The 18,054-nt window shown below is 46.1% G+C and overlaps 1 protein-coding gene across 2 annotated transcripts; it reads right to left on the minus strand.

Moving 5' to 3' along the window:
* Nucleotides 1–1,300: 1,300 nt before the first annotated feature.
* Nucleotides 1,301–14,367, minus strand: LOC144943002 (ras-related protein Ral-A-like). 2 transcript variants are annotated; one of them, XM_078870123.1, is made up of 5 exons: nt 14,202–14,367; nt 6,350–6,482; nt 5,248–5,456; nt 4,373–4,547; nt 1,301–3,956 (listed from the first exon to the last, which is right to left on the minus strand). In XM_078870123.1, the coding sequence occupies exons 2-5, from the start codon at nt 6,458–6,460 to the stop codon at nt 3,831–3,833; spliced, it is 621 nt and encodes a 206-aa protein (XP_078726249.1). In that variant the 5' UTR covers nt 6,461–6,482; nt 14,202–14,367; the 3' UTR covers nt 1,301–3,830. The 2 variants fall into 2 exon arrangements, with proteins under 2 accessions (XP_078726249.1, XP_078726257.1); XM_078870131.1 differs by lacking the exon at nt 14,202–14,367 and adding an exon at nt 6,619–6,680.
* Between the last annotated feature and the right edge of the window lie 3,687 nt (nt 14,368–18,054).

The raw sequence follows: 18,054 nt of genomic DNA on the forward strand, positions 1-18,054 counted from the left end.
TTAGCATTATCGAGGGAGGGATCTCGGGGGCTAGCGACCCTCACAGGAGCACATTTGATGTCGCTTCTCGCCCAGGATTTGGTATGAGTGCCCCGATCCAGCACTGTTGTTCCTCAGGTCGACAAGACTCATGCGTCTTCGCCACGGCAAGTCAGTGAGGAATTACTAGGGTGGTCGGACATTGTCAGTCAAGCCAGAATTATTCATGGCGACAGTATATTTTCCAAAAGTCGAAGTGGAGAAAGTAGAAACAAAGGTATGTATGTATATATGAGAATGGCGAATACTGTCCATTAATCATTTCAACTTTGAGGATGACAGCCAGTGGCAGCATCTGACGAGAATTAACTGCATCAAATAGTATAACTTAATAGAGCTGCAAAGCTCGGCTCAGGATAAATGTGAATAAAGCAAAGGTCATGCACAAATTCCCTTTATAATTGGAGATATCGGTCAGAGAGACACGACTGGAAATGACAGCAGAGTGTGTGGACCTCGGGCTGCTATTAGTTACATTGCGACAGCAAAAGGAACACGGATTCGAGCAGATATGCAAGTTAATCATAAAAACTGTCATGAACAAGAAGCTTTGGCAGAAGGGATGCACGATGAAAAATAATGCAAGCATCCAAGGGGAGATTAAATTAATCTGCAGGTATGACAGATTTACACGGCAAAGAAGACATCTAATTAAAACTAAACCATTTGCTTTTGCCACGGATCCAGTTTGAATGGAATTGACACTTGCACTCCCATGGATGCCTGCTCATACTTCAGTGCTCCAAATATTCCATGTTGGCACATTATGGAATGGAGTACAGAAAATGGTTTAGTAACCATCTCCTCGGCTGGTAACCCAATTTGTGGACTCGTTATCCTAGGGTTTTTTTCAGGGTGTGTAAGTTTTCTATCACATGGAATAAACACTCGAAATGGGATTGTCTCCATAGCTACGTGACTTTACCGAAAGTACCAAAGAGTATGGATTCCTGCAGTCACGAAAGCTTCAAATCAAGATTGTCTCAATAGTCCTAACAGAATACTGCCGAGTTGTGATATTCAGCGATATTTAGCAGGATGATCTCTTGATCTGAATGCCCAGCAATGCAGAGTAATATCGTTCGTCCACCTGACATTATTTTGAAAATTATATTATCATTTGCTTTTTAACAAGCACCATTATCACTGTGAGTATAGATTTATCAAGGTGAGAAATGTAAAGGTTCAACTTGTTATTCAGGTTTCCTGCGTAACCTAGCTTAAAGGTAATGAATCAACACAAAACTGCTCAGATGTAAATTCTTTATTCCCCCCCCCCCCCCAAATAAACTGGTAAACGAAATTGTTAAAACACTGTACAATAATTCTAGTCAATAATACAGTGAATTAGACAAATGAGATGAGAAGACAGCTTCCTCTGGCTACCCATGTAAATGTGTGCTCAAAACTAACCACCAGCATCTGGCCACAGGTTCACAATTTTGGTTGCAATCTTGTCAGGTAAGCCCAGTTACAGAAGGCTCGACTCTGAACCGGAAACGTTGAGTTTAAATCCTGCTCAAGGGTCAACGTAACGTGCCATCCCTCCTTGGTTAATCAAAACGGTACAGTCCTACTTTGTGAATCAACAGTGGTTGCCCTATAGAGACTATCTTCCACCATGAGAATGTCGAATTTATACCATTAACTCAGGGGTCAGCAACAGACACAAGCAGCGTCCCACGCTCTTTCCAGCACACAATTTGACTTGACTGTCATCCGATATGCAACAAGGAATACCCCTTATTACAGATTGACACAAAACAACCCACGCGTAATTATATTTTGCACATTTGTGTTAATTCTATCATACGATTACTATAAAGCACAAGCATAGTTATTTGCACAAGTCTCAACAAGTGCAATTCCTGTTGCAGAGATGGTCTTAAACAACATTCAAAACGGCACTCTAGCACACAAGACTTTGCAAAGTGTTAACCCGCTCCGTTTAACCAACTTGGTCAACTGTTTGGGAAACGTTTAAAATGTCCTTTGGACATTTGACAGCACGAGCAGTCTCCGGACTCAAGTGTTTGTCACCACACCAGGCTGTGAAGTTCATTGACTGGACATGCTGAAGAAATGCTCCAGAATATTCACTCTCAATCCACAAAACTAATCACGAAGAAAAAGCATTATAAACAGTATGTTCATGAACAAAAAAAAGGAATCTAAAATCCAACGTGGTGTTAAATATTGTGTATATATGATGAAGAAGAGCTTCATAGCTCATCGAATTCTTCCAGTCTAAATAAAGATTCTAAATAAAGATTCTGAACTAGCAGGCAAGTCACACGCCTGCTTGGGTTGAAGGTGAGTGAGCCCACAAACATGAAAAGGCAAGGTGTGCATTTTACAAAAGACCACTTTCCAGTAAAGGCAAATTACCTTCTTCCCACAAATACAAAACAGTGAACACTTCTTGTGACCATTTTCAACAGGCGATTTTTCCATTTCTTTTTTACACAAGAAACATCACAAGAGCACCTACGCAGCACAAAGCACTGTAGATGGATGTGCTGCTTCCTGTGGTCAGAATGACATCAATATCCATGCATCAAGATGTTCCCTTGACGGAGCTACATGATTCACTCACAAGCGAAATTAAGCAACTTGGAAGCGATTTCACATTGTGAAGGCATTACTGTAATTATATTTTTCTCGGTACGAATTTTGCCAGGTGTGCTGAGCAACCGAAACATTGCACAACTTCCTCAAAGCCACTTGAATTGCTTTTTAAAAATCTCAAGCTTAACCCACCAATCTCAGTGGTGGGGATCTTTTGATTATTGGCGAGACAAGGCCTTTTGGATTGGAACACTTTCACAATCCCACATATCACCTCTACACCTACATCAGGCTATCAATGCAATTTGCTGCCGACGAGGCCACTGCAGGAATGTGCTACCTGTTCCTCTCCTTAAGCTCTTAGATAGTCACATGAACACACTATAATGAACCTGCTATACATAAACATTGGCGCATTCAAAAGCCACATTTCTGTTTGTGCATTTTGCTGCAGTGTGTATTGCCAATTTGTTTTCCAGTTTGTGTTCCTTATGTGATGTGAAAAGAAAAATCGCATATTCATAATAAACAAATGTAAATTCAATGGAATGAGGGACTCAGCCAAGGATGTGGTTTCATGTGCAATCGTGTCAGTGTCTGACCGAGTGCTTCGGCAGACATTAGAACAGAGATCAATTGCAGATGATATTTACGCGGCTTGCCAAGAAGGGTCGGTGAGATTCCAAGCCAGGATAGTTAACTCCAATGGAATGTATGCATTGCTAGGCGAGGTGGATTTAAAGTAGTTATCATTAGGGTATGAATGATAAACATTGAGAGCATGGTTGAAGAGGCTGGGATATGGTGAAATGGGCCATGGTTATGGTTCATAGAAAAATGCAACACAATAAAACCAACGAGTTGAATAGCTCTTATGTCATACACTTGTACCTTCACTGCATGTCCTGGGCTGACCGAGAAGAATTTGAAACTTCATTAATGCGAAAAAGATTTTAAAATGACTTTCAAGTGTGCCACCATAGTGCTTTGTTGACGTCACTGCAGCGACACTATAGAGTACAGCAGTCATACAACGGTGATATCACTCGACTGCTAAGCGAGCTCTGAAAGTCACTTGAAAACATGAATGACGCATCAAACTAATTTCAGCAAAACCCAGCACACACACACACACACCCAAAGTAGGTATCTACAAGATAAGAGCTACGTGTTTCTAGTTGGAATCGTCCTTTTGAAGGTCAGGCCGACAGCGATGCGGATTCTCACAGCAAGCAGCACCGCTCTCGCAGTCTCTGCAGCAGGCTCTTGTTCGGCTTCACTTTGCCGCTTTTGTCCTTCCCCTCGTCCATCTTCCTCTTCCGAACGTCCCGCAAGAGATCAAAAAACACCTATGCAGGAAAAAAACCCCACAAAGTTGAGCAAAAGAATAAAATAAAGTAATGCACATGAAGAAATGCCAAAAATAGGGTATGCAGGTCATTGCAGGCGAGATATGACTCGCCAGAGTTTTACTCCATGTATATTATTTGCGATAGTAAACTGGAGTACCACAAATTAATACTTAAAAAGACACACAAGAGAAGTCAGCAACCCCACTTCCTGCACAGCCACCCTCACATGCCAGCTCATAATCCTGAATGTTGACTCTTTCTCACACAATGACCTCCAATTATCCACCATCACACTCACTTGTACATTCACGAATGCCCTCATGCAACGGTCTGTGGTGCTCATGTCACCGCCGAAGGCAGCGAGCGAATGAACAACCAAACAACACGGATATTTATTGGTTTGCGTGCTTCACCTTGTCGACGTTGGCACGGGTTTTAGCCGAGGTCTCGACGTAGCTGACCCGCCACTGCTCGGCGCGCGCCCGCGCCTCCTCGGACGACACCTGCCGCCGCTCCTCCAGGTCCGACTTGTTTCCCACGAGCAGGAACGGCACACTGTCGTCCTCCTTCACGCGCAAGATCTGCTCCCTGTGGCCGTGATTCAGGTGTGGTCTCTTGTTACAGGGTCTTCACATACAGTTGTGTTGATATGCATTCAAATGCCGAGTGGATACGTGCCTTTATGATGTGGACCAGTTTACTATAGAATGCCCTGATGATGGATCCATATGTTAAGTGTTCATTAAATTAAGCTCTGAAGGTAGACCAACTGGTTCCTACTTGACTCTGCTTAATGGAATCCACAGTAAAGCATCCTGGTTTATTGATACTCCTATGCTCACCGGTTCACTCCAGTCACGCTCACACTATCGTTCAAATGCTTATGTATCCCTGGTGACTATACTTACAAACTTCATGCCCTAATGCCTCTGCCAATGTCAAGGACTTGTTCTACCAGTCCGAAAGCTGCCTTATAGCAATACTGTGTTCATATACTGTGCTGCGAGAAAATCACCATTCTCTCATTCCCATCGCATTGCTCCACTTTGGAACTCCCTCCTGTCATCTCTTCCCAAATTTGCTATAACCTTTTGATCACTAGCTGCTTTGTGTTATAAGCCTTCAGGCCTACAATCATCACATACATCCAAGTAACTTTAACGCTTGCATCACTAAAGGGCCAACTTCTACACACGTCCGCTGGGCTAAAATTGCAAGCCAGTTGGTTGAGGTGAGGGAGTGGGGTGAGGGAGTGGGGTGAGGGGGGGTAGAAGGGGGGAATGCACACCTGAACTCAACGGTGGCGGCGAACGATTCGTGCTCACAGATGGAGAAGACGCACAAAAATCCCTCGCCGCTGCGGAAGTAGTTGTCTCGGATGGCGGCGTACTCCTCCTGCCCGGCCGTGTCCAGGATGTCGATCTGCACCTCCTCGCCATCGAGCACCACCTTCTTGCGGTAGCTGTCAGCCTTGGTGGGCTCGTAATCCTCCACAAACTTCAAGCCGGGGAGGAAGTGGGACAGAGCCAAAGTTGCGAGTTTTGCCCAAATTATCACGTTTCGGCAGATATATTAATGGAATTGGCCAAACATCGCAATTACAAGAACCTGCTGAAAAACAGTCTTAAGAGTCGGTAAGCATTAGAGGATAACTTAAGAGCACTGTTAGTCACACCTCATGTGTGTACAAAAATCCGACAGCCTGTGCCGCTCTGTAGAGAAGCACAGCATGACCACAAAGTAATAAAATAAATGAAAGACATTAAAAGGCTCAACAGTGGTAATGTTCCCAAGGAGAAGTTAAAATCCCTGACATAAGGAAGACTGATGATACTGAAGTAATAGGTATGCTGGAATAAATACATCTATTAAGCAGGTGAGCACTTTGGCTATATAGAGCAGCTTTCTTCAATGTTAGACATTTTACATAAAAAAATAATTTCATTTCTTTTTTATCTTAACTCGTATGTCCAAAAGGTAATGGCATAAAATGATCGCTCTCGAAAAGATATTTGGTGAGACTGCAAGAAATCAAACCTGCACATGTAAAGAACTTTAAATATAAAAACTACACTGCTATGTTGATTTGAAGCTTTCGTGACTGCAGGAATCCATACTCTTTGGTTCTTTCGGTAAAGTCACATGACTTTACTGAAAGAACCAAAGAGTATAAACTGCTATGTTTTAACACTGGAAATTATTTTAATATTCAGTCCAAAATACGATTATATTGTCACGTCAAGAAGACATACATTTAAAGAACGGAGTTTTTTTTCTAACAACAGAAATGTAGTTCCAAAAAGTGAGGCAAACCAATGACTACGGTGGCTGTGATGTGGCTCCGCTGCAAAAGCGAATCGTAAATCGGACCAAACCACCAAAGGCCTCACCTCGTCATACATGAACTGCAGGGTGAGCGCCGACTTGCCGACGCCGCCGCTCCCCACCATGATCACCTTGTGCAGGGCCGCATTCTGCCCCTTGGCTTTGTTTGCCGCCATTTGTTTTGTACGAATGAGATGCCTGTGAATGGTTGATAATCAAAAACAAAGAACAAACATTATTACTTAACTTTGTAACGCAAAGCTGACAAGGAGTTGAGCCTGCGATAGTGCGCGTAGCAGGATGGTCCAAGCCTTGTAGCGACGCGTGTAATCACCAGCAGCGGAACCCGGACGAGCGACCAATGTGGTTTTCGGTGCAGTCGGTAGAAAATAGTGTCCCTCGCGCGTCAGGAAATCCCTGCCTGCCCCTTGAGCTGCCCGGAAACCAGGCGCTAGCGTTGTGCTTACAGAGGTCTCTTCAGCCCACTTCCAGCCCTATTGTTTTATTTTGCACTCGACTTCCTGTGCTGTTGGGAGAAACGATTTGAGAGCTGCAGAATGGGAGGGAGGATGGACTCGGGAAGGCGTGAGCGATCACGAGTGTTTAAAAAGTCCCGTTCATTTATGCTCGATATATCTTAGGCGGTATTTCGCCTTTGCGTGAATCTGTTGCTTTAGTTTCAAACTCAATAACAGTCAGCACACTGTGCATTACGAGAAAGCACCACACTTCAAGTATACAATGATAGTCATCTGTAGTCCTTGGCAGTTGAAGACATTACCTTAAAAGATGAGGAAATAAGTGATAATAAGTGTGTGCCGAGTAAGAAACTTAAAGTAGAGCAAATATTTCAAACAACAAGAAACAGACCTCCTCTTGCACGCTGAACCAAAACGCTGCGGCATTTGACTGCGGTTGCACTGAACAGCGGACAGGTTGGGTTGTGTGCTTTTGTAGACCTGTCCTCAACGTGACGTGTGCTGTTTGTGAGAAGGGACTTTTCCAGCACCGCGAAACAATTTTACTTTCTGAAATTTTTTCCGAGAAACATAAACATCCGCTTAAGAAATATATTTTCGACAAAGATATTGTTTTTCTTCAACTCACGCAACCTGTAGCCAGGCATGCGAAACAGCACAGTGACCTCTCAGACTTTTCCGCCCATTTTACATTTGACCATAACTCAATCCCTTCAGGACAACTCCACTTTTGCCTTTCCTTCCCGAATCCATTATTTAGTTAAGACTCGGTTAATTATGTTGAAATGAACATATTTGAAAATCTTAGATAATAACGCTCTATTGTATAATCCTCGTTTTCGTTTACACAGCCCCCCATACCTCCTTTCACACCCAAGAATCCGATTTTCCATCATGAAAACGTTAAACCTTGGCACGAGTGCCGAATCCTGGTTGAAATGCAATGTGACGCCATGAATACAAATGGCTGGATATCTACCCCCCCCCCCACATCTAAGAATATCACCAAGGAGTAGAGTAATGGGGAAAGGCGTTTTTACTACAATAGTAATGCTTTTTAAATTTCCTCTGTTAATACATTTTCAGCATTCCATCGTCGACAAATTCTCAATGAATGTAGCAGACATGCGGCCTCTCAAAGAAGATGAAGTAGAGAGGTGCGCAGGCCACGGTGTGGATGCACTCACATGAACTGACCTCTTTAAATTGAAGATAATTGATAGTGAATTATGCTTTTTGCAGAGGCTTGTTTGGATTTTTACATGGACTTTGCATGCGTGTGCGTCTGTACCCTATAGAATAAGCCATGTTGCTTATATGTTTTTATACAGCACCACATCATCTGATGTGTAAGACAAATCCTGCCAGTCTTTTTTTTTACCTGAGAGCTTTGAAATAAATCTCTCAATCCCAGGTCTCCTGTCCAAATCAGATGTAGCGTTGCAATGTTGTTGCATATTTTGGTGAAAATAATTTATGTTTATTGGAAGGTAGCAAATGTATTATAAACTTGCGTAAAAGAGTGTAACTTACATGTTTTCGTAAACTTTGCAATGTTAAATATGTATCGTTCAAACTCTTATTTTATATCTACGTGACTTTACCGAAAGAACAAAAGAGTATGGATTCCTGCAGTCACGAAAGCTTCAAATTCAGATTGTATCGTTCAAATTTACTATGAAATTATCATTTGCAATATAAGGTTTAAGGGCTAGCAATTACAATCAGGTCTGAAAAGACTGCTGATATTATAGAGCTATTGTTACAACTATATTCCATTGGCCTCAATAGACAATGAAAACCAAGCAGGTATACGTTAATAGTATAAATGTTGCAGATCATCATGTTTACCTTCACTTTAGAGGGCTCCCTGCATTCACACAATGACTCACCTAATCTATGCTAACTGGGGCTCAAATTCAGGGGGTTAGGGCCTAACCGTAGGTTGAAATTTAACCAGAGAATCATGGAGAAAACTTTACACGTGACTGCCATAAATTGGTGAGCATCAGATGTGCATGATGTGCTATGAATGGCAGCAAACGCTGTCGACTAGACAGTGGTTCCTAACCTTTCTGGACCTATGCATCACATCAATCCTCAAAAACCTTTGAGGACCACCATGCAGCACACATTTTTCTAAATTAAAATGACCAAAAAGCAGTAAAATAGTAAATATCCATGGAAATGATTAACTTACTCTTTATTCACTAATCCCAACAGTTGTGCAATGAGCAGTAAACAAATGGTGTTTTGTAAAAAAAATCGTAGTGTATGCAACAGTTCGAGCTACAACTTTTCACGGCCTTGCAGACCACCGGTCGGTGCTTCGTGAAACACTCACTGATTGGGAAGCCATGCACCTCCGATTTGCATGGTTGGCTACGTACGGTGCGAAAAAAGTTCAACATACATACATCCATGCACTACGCGCCAAAAATTTGCACCCCCGCCTCCCCAGCAGCATGCACATTATTTTTACATTTCTTTTTACCATTTCATTTGTAAGGGTAATAATTATCATTTACTTTTTTCGGCAAAGTTACATTTAACCTCCAGATTTTTTTCAGATGGACCATAAAATGGGAGAGTGTGTTTGCTAAATTCTATAACGAAGAAACCAGAGTAACAAGCAAAAATCATTGAGGTGGGGAAAACGCTTAAAAATCCACAAATGGGCCCACAACAAATGTACTGCATTGCTATCTTTTGCCCACCTCACAGCTCAGCTGGTCTGGTAGTCTCAAAAATCTCTATGATCCAAAAACGCTTGCCTATAAAGTGCTGGATTACGGGTGTGCTCGACTATAAATTTGCCTCTATCTAACTTAAATGTGGACTAAGTTAACTGATGGCTGAAATAAAATGTTTCTGCTGTCATTATTGAAAGGGTATCATTAGTCGGTGATCACAAACCTGGCGAAAAGAAAATTACTTGTAATGTTGTCTTGAAGCCAGCACCATTTGGGTGTTAAGCCCTGAGGCTACGTGACATCACCATGAATCACACTGCGGAATTCCCCACCCCCATGTGAGGTCATTGTGTTGACATGTGCTCCTGAGCAACCAACGCTTCCGTTGCTTGTTTCAGTTCTCACTCCACCCTGTTCCACTTCTTCCGCACATTCGGACTAAGTCTCCAATTGCGAGCAGATAACAAGTGTTCTTTATGACAACGCACCTAAGCAGTGTTTTGGAGCATTTCTGACAGCAGCCTTGTTGACATTGGTATTTGTCAAGGTAGGGTTATAAAGGTTAACCTGAGTCTATCACACTTAGGAGAAATAACGTGTGTAAATAATGTGTAAAAAAAATAATTAACAGCTTTCAAAATGTATACATAGCCTTCATGGTAAGGTGGGAACATTCTTCCCACGAGCTACACAGGACTGTTCTCTCATATTGCCATTCTTAAAAGCAAACAGGCAATCCATGTGCACACAAACATTGGTCACTGCAAATAACAATAGCAGCATAATTTACACCTGGAAAGGTGCTTGTAATTTCCCTTGAGGTCATATAAAAAAACATCTAGAGACTTGGAACATAAAAACCCCCGGCTACAATCACACATTTACCGTAGTCACAGCAGAAAACCTTGCTGTCGTGTGTTATTTCCAATACGTTTCAGTTTCTCTCGATGTGAGCTTTGTGACCGAAGGCAGACTGGACAAATTACAATCTCAAACGCCCCGCTACCAGCTTCCAACCACAACATGTCCACAAACGAAGAAAGGAGTGGGGACCTTTCAGGAATTCAACAAGTCAAAATCGAATTTCTCTTTGGCACCTAAATTCAACTCCCGGCCACGGAAAACACATCAGTAAATCGATCCTGTGTCCTTGCCAGCCGTCACTCCATCAACCCACAGTGACCAGCGTGGTGACGTATAGCCAACTTCATACATGTCCACCCCAAAGGATTCAAATAACTGAGGCCCACGCCATCTTCAATACCCTTGGGGGGGGGAAACCCACCCAATAATGTGAGGCAGAAACCCCAGAAACCGAGAGAGACACACGAAACTGAGGGAACCCCACGAATCTGACGCACAGAAACCTTTAACTGTCACGTAGGCAAGAGCGAGCACACTGGGAAAAAAACGGGGGAAGGGGGGGGTTACTAAAAAAGTTTGCGTAGCAGCAATACGCGAATGTAAACCATTTCGTGAACACGGCCTTATTAAATGGAACAATAATAATCTTGGACAGACGTTACGAGTTTCCACACTTTTCTCTAAGTAAAGACGCAACTTTTGGGAGCTGACCTTCACATAAGACCTGAATCATCGGCCAGCAGCCGGTGCGACTGCAATAAACAGGGCTTTGTTTATTACTTTCAGGTAAACAAAAGAAATTGAAGATCCAATGGACGGCCGCGAGACACTCAAAATTGTGAGAAACCCCGAGTCTCAAGAGTAATCCTTGAGACTTGACACGTGTTCAATCCCCATAATTGACACGGCGTGATGAGGCCGAGCAGTGGCTTGATAAAGGGCCGTACACACTGTACAAGTCGTCTTTTACCTGTCCCCCCGCTCTGTGCCAGGAATGTGGAGTGCAGAAAAGTGTGCCGTCTTTTTGTGTGTGTGCGTGTAGTTCGGAGGCTGGGAGGGGGGAGCAATCCAGGTGTCCAGCAGGTTCGGGCACGCCAAGCTCCGAGCCCCATAGCGCAGCTACCATCAACCACCGCCACTACCAAAGGGACCCACCGCCTACACAGAGCGACCGTCTCGCAGTGCAATTCCCACCCGTGGCTAAGGCAAAGCAACAAGGACTGGCTTGCATATCACAGTTTTTTAAACAGTGCAGCACAAGCCTTCGTCTTCCTTGCTCAAACGAGCACGGAGCGGACACGCAACGCGTTGTTTTTTGGCGAACCTGAGTCAGTCAGAGGTGGACATTCTGCAGTCATCCATAGGTCAACTCCTATTGCTGATTTTTCCCAAAAAGTGTCACATATACTGGTCTGTATTCGACTCTGAATGGATATTGCATTGTGCAGACTTCGTGCTGTTGTATTAATTTATTCATTAATTTGCTATTCTTTAATATTATTCCAAGCTGATCGTCCCATTATTCCATGAGGGAGATACTTTTAAAATATATTTCTCTACGCACGTCAATTCTGTGCCTCTTCTTCAGTCAAATCCACTATCCTCTATATCTCGTTCCACCGCACGCTTCAATCTGACCCTTGGTCTCTGTAAATTCCATAATCGTTCTAATTTATTTCGATTGTCTCTTCACAGCACATGCCTAAATCATCTTAAGTCTGACGTGCCTTATCTTCTCGAGAATATATATAAGTAACAGCCTTTTTAAAGCTCCAATTTATTTGTGTCTGCCTCATGTGCTATTCATGAATCAAAAACTGTTGGTTTAATGGCATATTCTCGAGTACATTTATCATTGCAGCATGCAGGGAAATCACTCGTGAAAATAAAGCTTTAATGGAAGTGCAATCAAACAAGGTCTCCTCATGCATCACTTGCAACGAAGACACTGTGGTTGCAAGCGTGTGAATCTTGGGCCTGCTGCATAGCTTTGTCCAGATACAGAAACCCATGGGATCAAACTTCTGCAGGGAAATATGTAACTCATCAAACGAGGAGGATAAGACCAAAACACCAAATATAGTTAGTTGGAGGTTTCAAGTTGAATTTTGTTTTTAACCAGCCGAGACCTCACGAGACCAGGATGGGTCTCGTTTATGCAATGCGCCCAATGCAATCACACTTCGGAAGCTAAGCAGCGTTGAGTCATGATCATGCTTTAATAAGTGACCACCAACCACAAAAAATTTTGCAGACGTGGGCAGTTAAGAGGGAAGTGCAGAAATCCATTGTTCTGCACTTGCCTCACCTTCAGACCACAATGACACTGCGCGGTGAAGTGTGGTGAAATAGCTCTCATCCAGCAGTGGAGTTACACACGGGCTGTACACTACACTGGCAGCCCTGCTTGTTGTGAAGAGGCAGCGTCGTCGGCTGGGCTATGTGGTTCATTGCGTCAAATTGCACAGATGCAGTATCATCCTTAACCGGGCAAGAACCAAGCCAAGTCCGTAAATCATTACACACAGACACACGCCCGTACACGCGCAAACATCCCTGCATTTAAAGCACAGATACATTACTGTACACACATGAATGTGCACACACACAACACGTGTACACACTGGCCTGTATTCTGCACACATGTCCTATGCAGTATATGACTTCATTGCTGTATTTAAATGTCGTTGTTTTGCTCTTGGCATTCGGACCCAAGTCACTCCTGCAAATGAGATTAAGCCTGGTCTCTTGAGTGATCACCTGGTTAAATAACAAACAAACTTGGAATTTCATATACACGAAATGACATGAAATTATGGGCATAAATATGGACTTAAATACTCGATACACATATTGCAACTATGTTCAGCGAGAGCTGTTTGCGAGCATCTATTAATGTTGTATTTGCATTGAGAACACGTGGCGAGAACCACCGGCACAATCGTACACGTGACAATGTACACGTGACACGCTGCTGTGTATGCATCATAACATACATAAAGCGTCAAATACACAAACACGCTTGTGTACACACGTAAACAATACACGACTTTCACAGGCACATATGTAGTACTCAATACAGTACATCTACACAAGTATACATTCAGTACTCTACTATAAAAGTACACAGTACACACTCTGCAAACCCACTAATACTGTATACACAATCTGCAACACACACACAAAACACTGACATAGTTACACATTTACAGATGCACAGAATCCATACAAGCTACAAACACTATACGGTACAGTATAAACGTTTAACACTATAAACGTACACGTTCACACAGCTTATTTGTGGACACATCCCACACAAGGAGACACTTGACATTTTGGTGACCAATGCCACTCTTGCAAATTAAACTATCCTGGGTCTCTTGAGATCTCACCTGGTTTAAACCAGTCGCTATTCGCCCCCAAGTGGCGGTGACGTCTGTCCACACGGCTCTCGTGCCAGGCTAGGTGCACCTCGAGGCTGTCACGTGAACCGCGGCAGGGTTTCGTTTGGGGCATGTCACGGGACAGATGACCGGCAGATGACGCATTGTAATACACGTGTACGTTGAAGTGCGTAACTACTATCCATGTACACACACACAAGCAGACACCCCGTATCAATTCACCATGTCAACTCACGCACACACCACACACGCACACACCACACACACGACACACCACACACACATGACACACACCACACACACTCACCACCACACATGCCACTCCCTACCGCCTCCCCCCGCCACTCGCCCCACCGTCTCGCCGCGTTTCTTCTCGCCGCCGAAGGAGACGTGGGGTGGGGGGATAAGAAAGAGGCGGTCTGGACCGACACGGGCTACGGGGCTCGCTGTCCGTAAACAGCAACACGCGCCGCTTACCGCCTCCTCCTCCTTCAGCAGCAGCAGTAGTAGCAGTAGCGGCTCGGCTTCACGACGTGACGGGGGTTCAGCGGGCGCCGTGCTTCATCATCGCGGGCGAAGGCGGCGAGACGCAACCACCACAGCAAGCGGCCGCTTTGTGTCTCGACAACGGCGGGGTTTGACGTCATCCGCTCAAACACGCGGCGTGACGTCACGCGACGAGCCGCGCGAGGTGTGACGTCACGACGAAAGTGTGACTGGGGAGTGACGTCCGCCGTCTAAATTACGTCACAGTGAAACGGAGGCGTTCTCAGAGCAGGTGTGCTTGACTCTTTAGTTTTTTTTGTCGGTAAAGTCACGTAGGAGGCAACGCTTCCGTCTTCAGGTGGCACCGTCACAGCAAAATTACTGTAGCACTTGATTTAATTTACTTTAATTTTATTTTTTACCTACGTGACTTTACCGAAGAAAAAAACGAAGAGTATGGACCCTTGCAGTCACGAAAACTTCAAATCTAGAACAGGTGTGCTTTGTGTACTGGAGGAATATCGATGGAGCTGTAAAGCTTTTTTTTCACGGATGTCCAGTAGTTACAACAAATACAAAAAAAACACGATAGGCGTGAAAAGTATGGGAAAGTTAAACAAATCACTTTAACAAAAAAATATATATCTTCAAAATAAATAAAGAGCTTAATCCGTATGTCTCAAACACCTCGAGGGTACTTCCCGACAAGGGAGAAAGGTGAGATTTGGTACATAGGCAGCTTTTAGAACCCAAACAACAGGGGCAATCTGACAAATTCGAGACTTTTTCATTTTAAGACCCCCAAATCTCGATTTTAAGTGCCCCATAAACATATTTGTGCGTGTCATTCAGAAACCGTTGAAAATATAAGATTGCGGGTTTTAAAATTTTTGATAGAGCGGTACTCATTTGAGGCCGAGTCGACCTAGGGGAGGCCCAGCACCGGTTCAGAGGTGACGTCACCGCGACGTTCCAGCCACCGTAATTACACGCAAGCACAACCATCGCCACCTACCGGCACACGAATGCCCACATTCAGGCTGGTGCCGATCCAATAAATAATACTGGTAGGAACCTCCTAATTACACCAGCCCACAGGGGATTATTGTGTCCGTCCGTACGTCGTGATTCCAAAAATGGGAGGGGTGGGGCTGGGTGGAGAGGGGAGGGTGGGGAGGGGCTGGATGGTGAGGGAGGGGCTGGGTGGGGAGGGTGGGAAAGGGCTGGGTGTGGAGGGGTGGGGCTGGGTGGACAGGAGTGGGGCTGGGTGGGGAGGGGCTGGTCACCCCGTGGTGCCCTTATAAAACTCAACGTTTAACCTACTCACGCCGGCTTGTACCCGCCCTTGCAATCGGGCATATTTGCGGAATACTCCACGCCGCCGTTGACCCTGGCCATTGACCGAGCAACCCAACGTTCCTACCAGCACCCTCCGCAGGAATGTTTTAAAGCCACGGTGTAGTTGACCAATGTGTTGTGGTTTTTGTTGTTGTTCACCACTGCCAACGCAGCGGTGACAACAGTGGCGAGCTATTTACTCCCTCGCCTGGTATTATACAGGTCGTGGGTTCGATCCCGACCCTGACGCCTGTTTATTTGGAGTTTGCGGTGTCTCCTCTCCCCGTGGTCTGGTCGCGTGGATTTTTCTCCGGGTCCTCCCGTCCCCCCTTGTACGCGCCTTTAGAGCATTTGGCTGCGATACATTGCCACACAATAAGCCACTTTGTTGAGCTATCATTTGTGATAGCCAGGTCGCTTCTGAAAAAATGGCTATGTATATAGATGTGGGCTTTACCTGGCACAATCAACGATAGCATACCTGTCAACCCATACGGTGTACCGGTATTCTTATTGAGTGTTCGGGTCCATACTGCGTACAACCGTTTCATTTTGTCCATTAGTTTGTGCTTCTCCCTTGTGATGGGACTGTCGGATGAACGTTGAGATTTATAAGGGCACGGTGTGACAAATTCGGTCTGAATTGGTCTGTAATACGGCGAGGGGTTGAACAGGTAGGCAGTAAACATATTCCTGCGGAGGGAGCTGGTAAGAACGTTGGGTTGCTCTGTCAATGGCCAGGGTCAACGGCGGCGTGGTGTATTCCGCAAATATGCCCGACTGTTAGGGCGGGCACAAGCCGGCGTGAGTAGGTTAAACGTTGAGTTTTATAAGGGAACCACATGGTTACCAGCCCCTCCCCACCCACCAACCAGCCCCACCCTCCCCTCCCCACCCAGCCCCTCCCTGCACGACGGACGGACGGACACAATAATCCCCTGTGGGCTGGTGTAACCAGGAGGTCCCTACCAGTAATAGTTTCAGTGTCACCACCAAACAAGTTCCGTGTTGAACTTTGCGAGCGAATTGAAGTCGCTGGCACCACGTGCTGTTGTTTTGCGTGCCCCTAGCACGTGACGTCTGTCCCCGCCCTCTCAACCAATCAGCGATCGCAATTCGGCCTCCAGGCATGCCCCCCCCCCCATGTGCTGGAAGATTCGGTACAATTCGTCAACATCAATCACGGCTTTAACACGGCGACGTTTCGGACAATATCCCTTCAGGAGCACATAAGAAAGCCAGGCCTTCCTCACGCGGGAGTGTCGGGGGGGGGGGGTCACGTGACCCTCCGTGAGCGGAAGTGACGTCACTTGTTTGGGATTGGGGCTGGGAGGGAGGGGTTGGAGAGCGGCGCGTGGTCTGCGCGCACGTGACCGCGCGCACGTGACCGCCCGTCACACGTGTGGAGCCGCGAGCCAATGAGGCGCCGAGACACCGGGCCGCTGGTGCGCGTTTCCGCGTGGCCGGCCATCTTACGTGGGGGGTGGTAGTGGGGGGGGTAGTGGGGGGGGGTAGTGGGGGGGGTAGTGGGAGAGGTGGTAGTAGGGGGGGTAGTGCGGGGGGGGGGGGTAGTGCGGGGGGGGGGGGGTAGTGCGGGGGGGGGGGGGTAGTGCGGGGGGGGGGGGGTAGTGCGGGGGGGGGGGGTAGTGCGGGGGGGGGGGGTAGTGCGGGGGGGGGGGGTAGTGCGGGGGGGGGGTAGTGCGGGGGGGGGGTAGTGCGGGGGGGGGGGTAGTGCGGGGGGGGGGGTAGTGCGGGGGGGGGTAGTGCGGGAGGGGTAGTGCGGGGGGGGGGGTAGTGGGGGGGGGTAGTGGGGGTGGAGGGGGGTAGTGAGGGGGGGTAGTGGGGGGGGCAGTGGGGGGAGGGGTAGTGGGGGGGTTGTGGGGGGTGGCGGGGGGGTGTTTGAGAGGAGGCCAAGTGGCGCACTGCGTACGGAAGTGCCGCGCTGTTGAACGCGACGAAGCCCCGTGGCGTTTCTTTCGGCTCGTCGTAGTAAAAACACACAAATCCCCGCACATTGCATTGGTGGGGTGGATGTGAACTCCCTCGCCTTGATATGCAAGGAGGTCGTTTGGCTCTATACCGATCCCAACACTGACGCCTGCTGTATATTTGGGAGTCTGCATGTCTATCTCTCTACCCGTGGCCGCGTGGATTTTTCTCCGGGGTTCTCCGGTTCCCCACCACCGTCCACCCCCCACCACCCTCCACGTTTAAAATCAACATCCACGCGTTTGGCAGCATTCGCTTGCAATACATTTCAACACCATCATGCCACTTTCATTGAGCTCATCATTTACGATAACCGGGTCGCTTCTGCAAGCAAAAAAAAAGAGCTATATAGCTCGGTGACCCTTACCTGTTCAAATAAACAACAACTACCTAGATTTGACAAACAATAGTTTATAGTTTAATAATCCAAAGCTTCTGTGCTTTCCCCGCAGTAATTTGGTCGCCCGAGTTTGGTGACGTCACGCGCGATCGAAGGCGACCCCTGCGAAGTGGAGGG

Source organism: Lampetra fluviatilis, chromosome 2, assembly GCF_964198595.1.
Source record: "Lampetra fluviatilis chromosome 2, kcLamFluv1.1, whole genome shotgun sequence".
NCBI lineage: Eukaryota > Metazoa > Chordata > Hyperoartia > Petromyzontiformes > Petromyzontidae > Lampetra > Lampetra fluviatilis.

Bases quoted from the DNA above. Each gene is read 5' to 3' on its own strand.
- LOC144943002 (XM_078870123.1), bottom strand. From the start codon at position 6,460: ATGGCGGCAAACAAAGCCAAGGGGCAGAATGCGGCCCTGCACAAGGTG. The intron at 5,457-6,349 runs GTGAGGCCTTTG...CCCGGCTTGAAG, and splicing joins TGCAGTTCATGTATGACGAG to TTTGTGGAGGATTACGAGCC. The intron at 4,548-5,247 runs GTGTGCATTCCC...TCACGGCCACAG, and splicing joins GCCGCCACCGTTGAGTTCAG to GGAGCAGATCTTGCGCGTGA.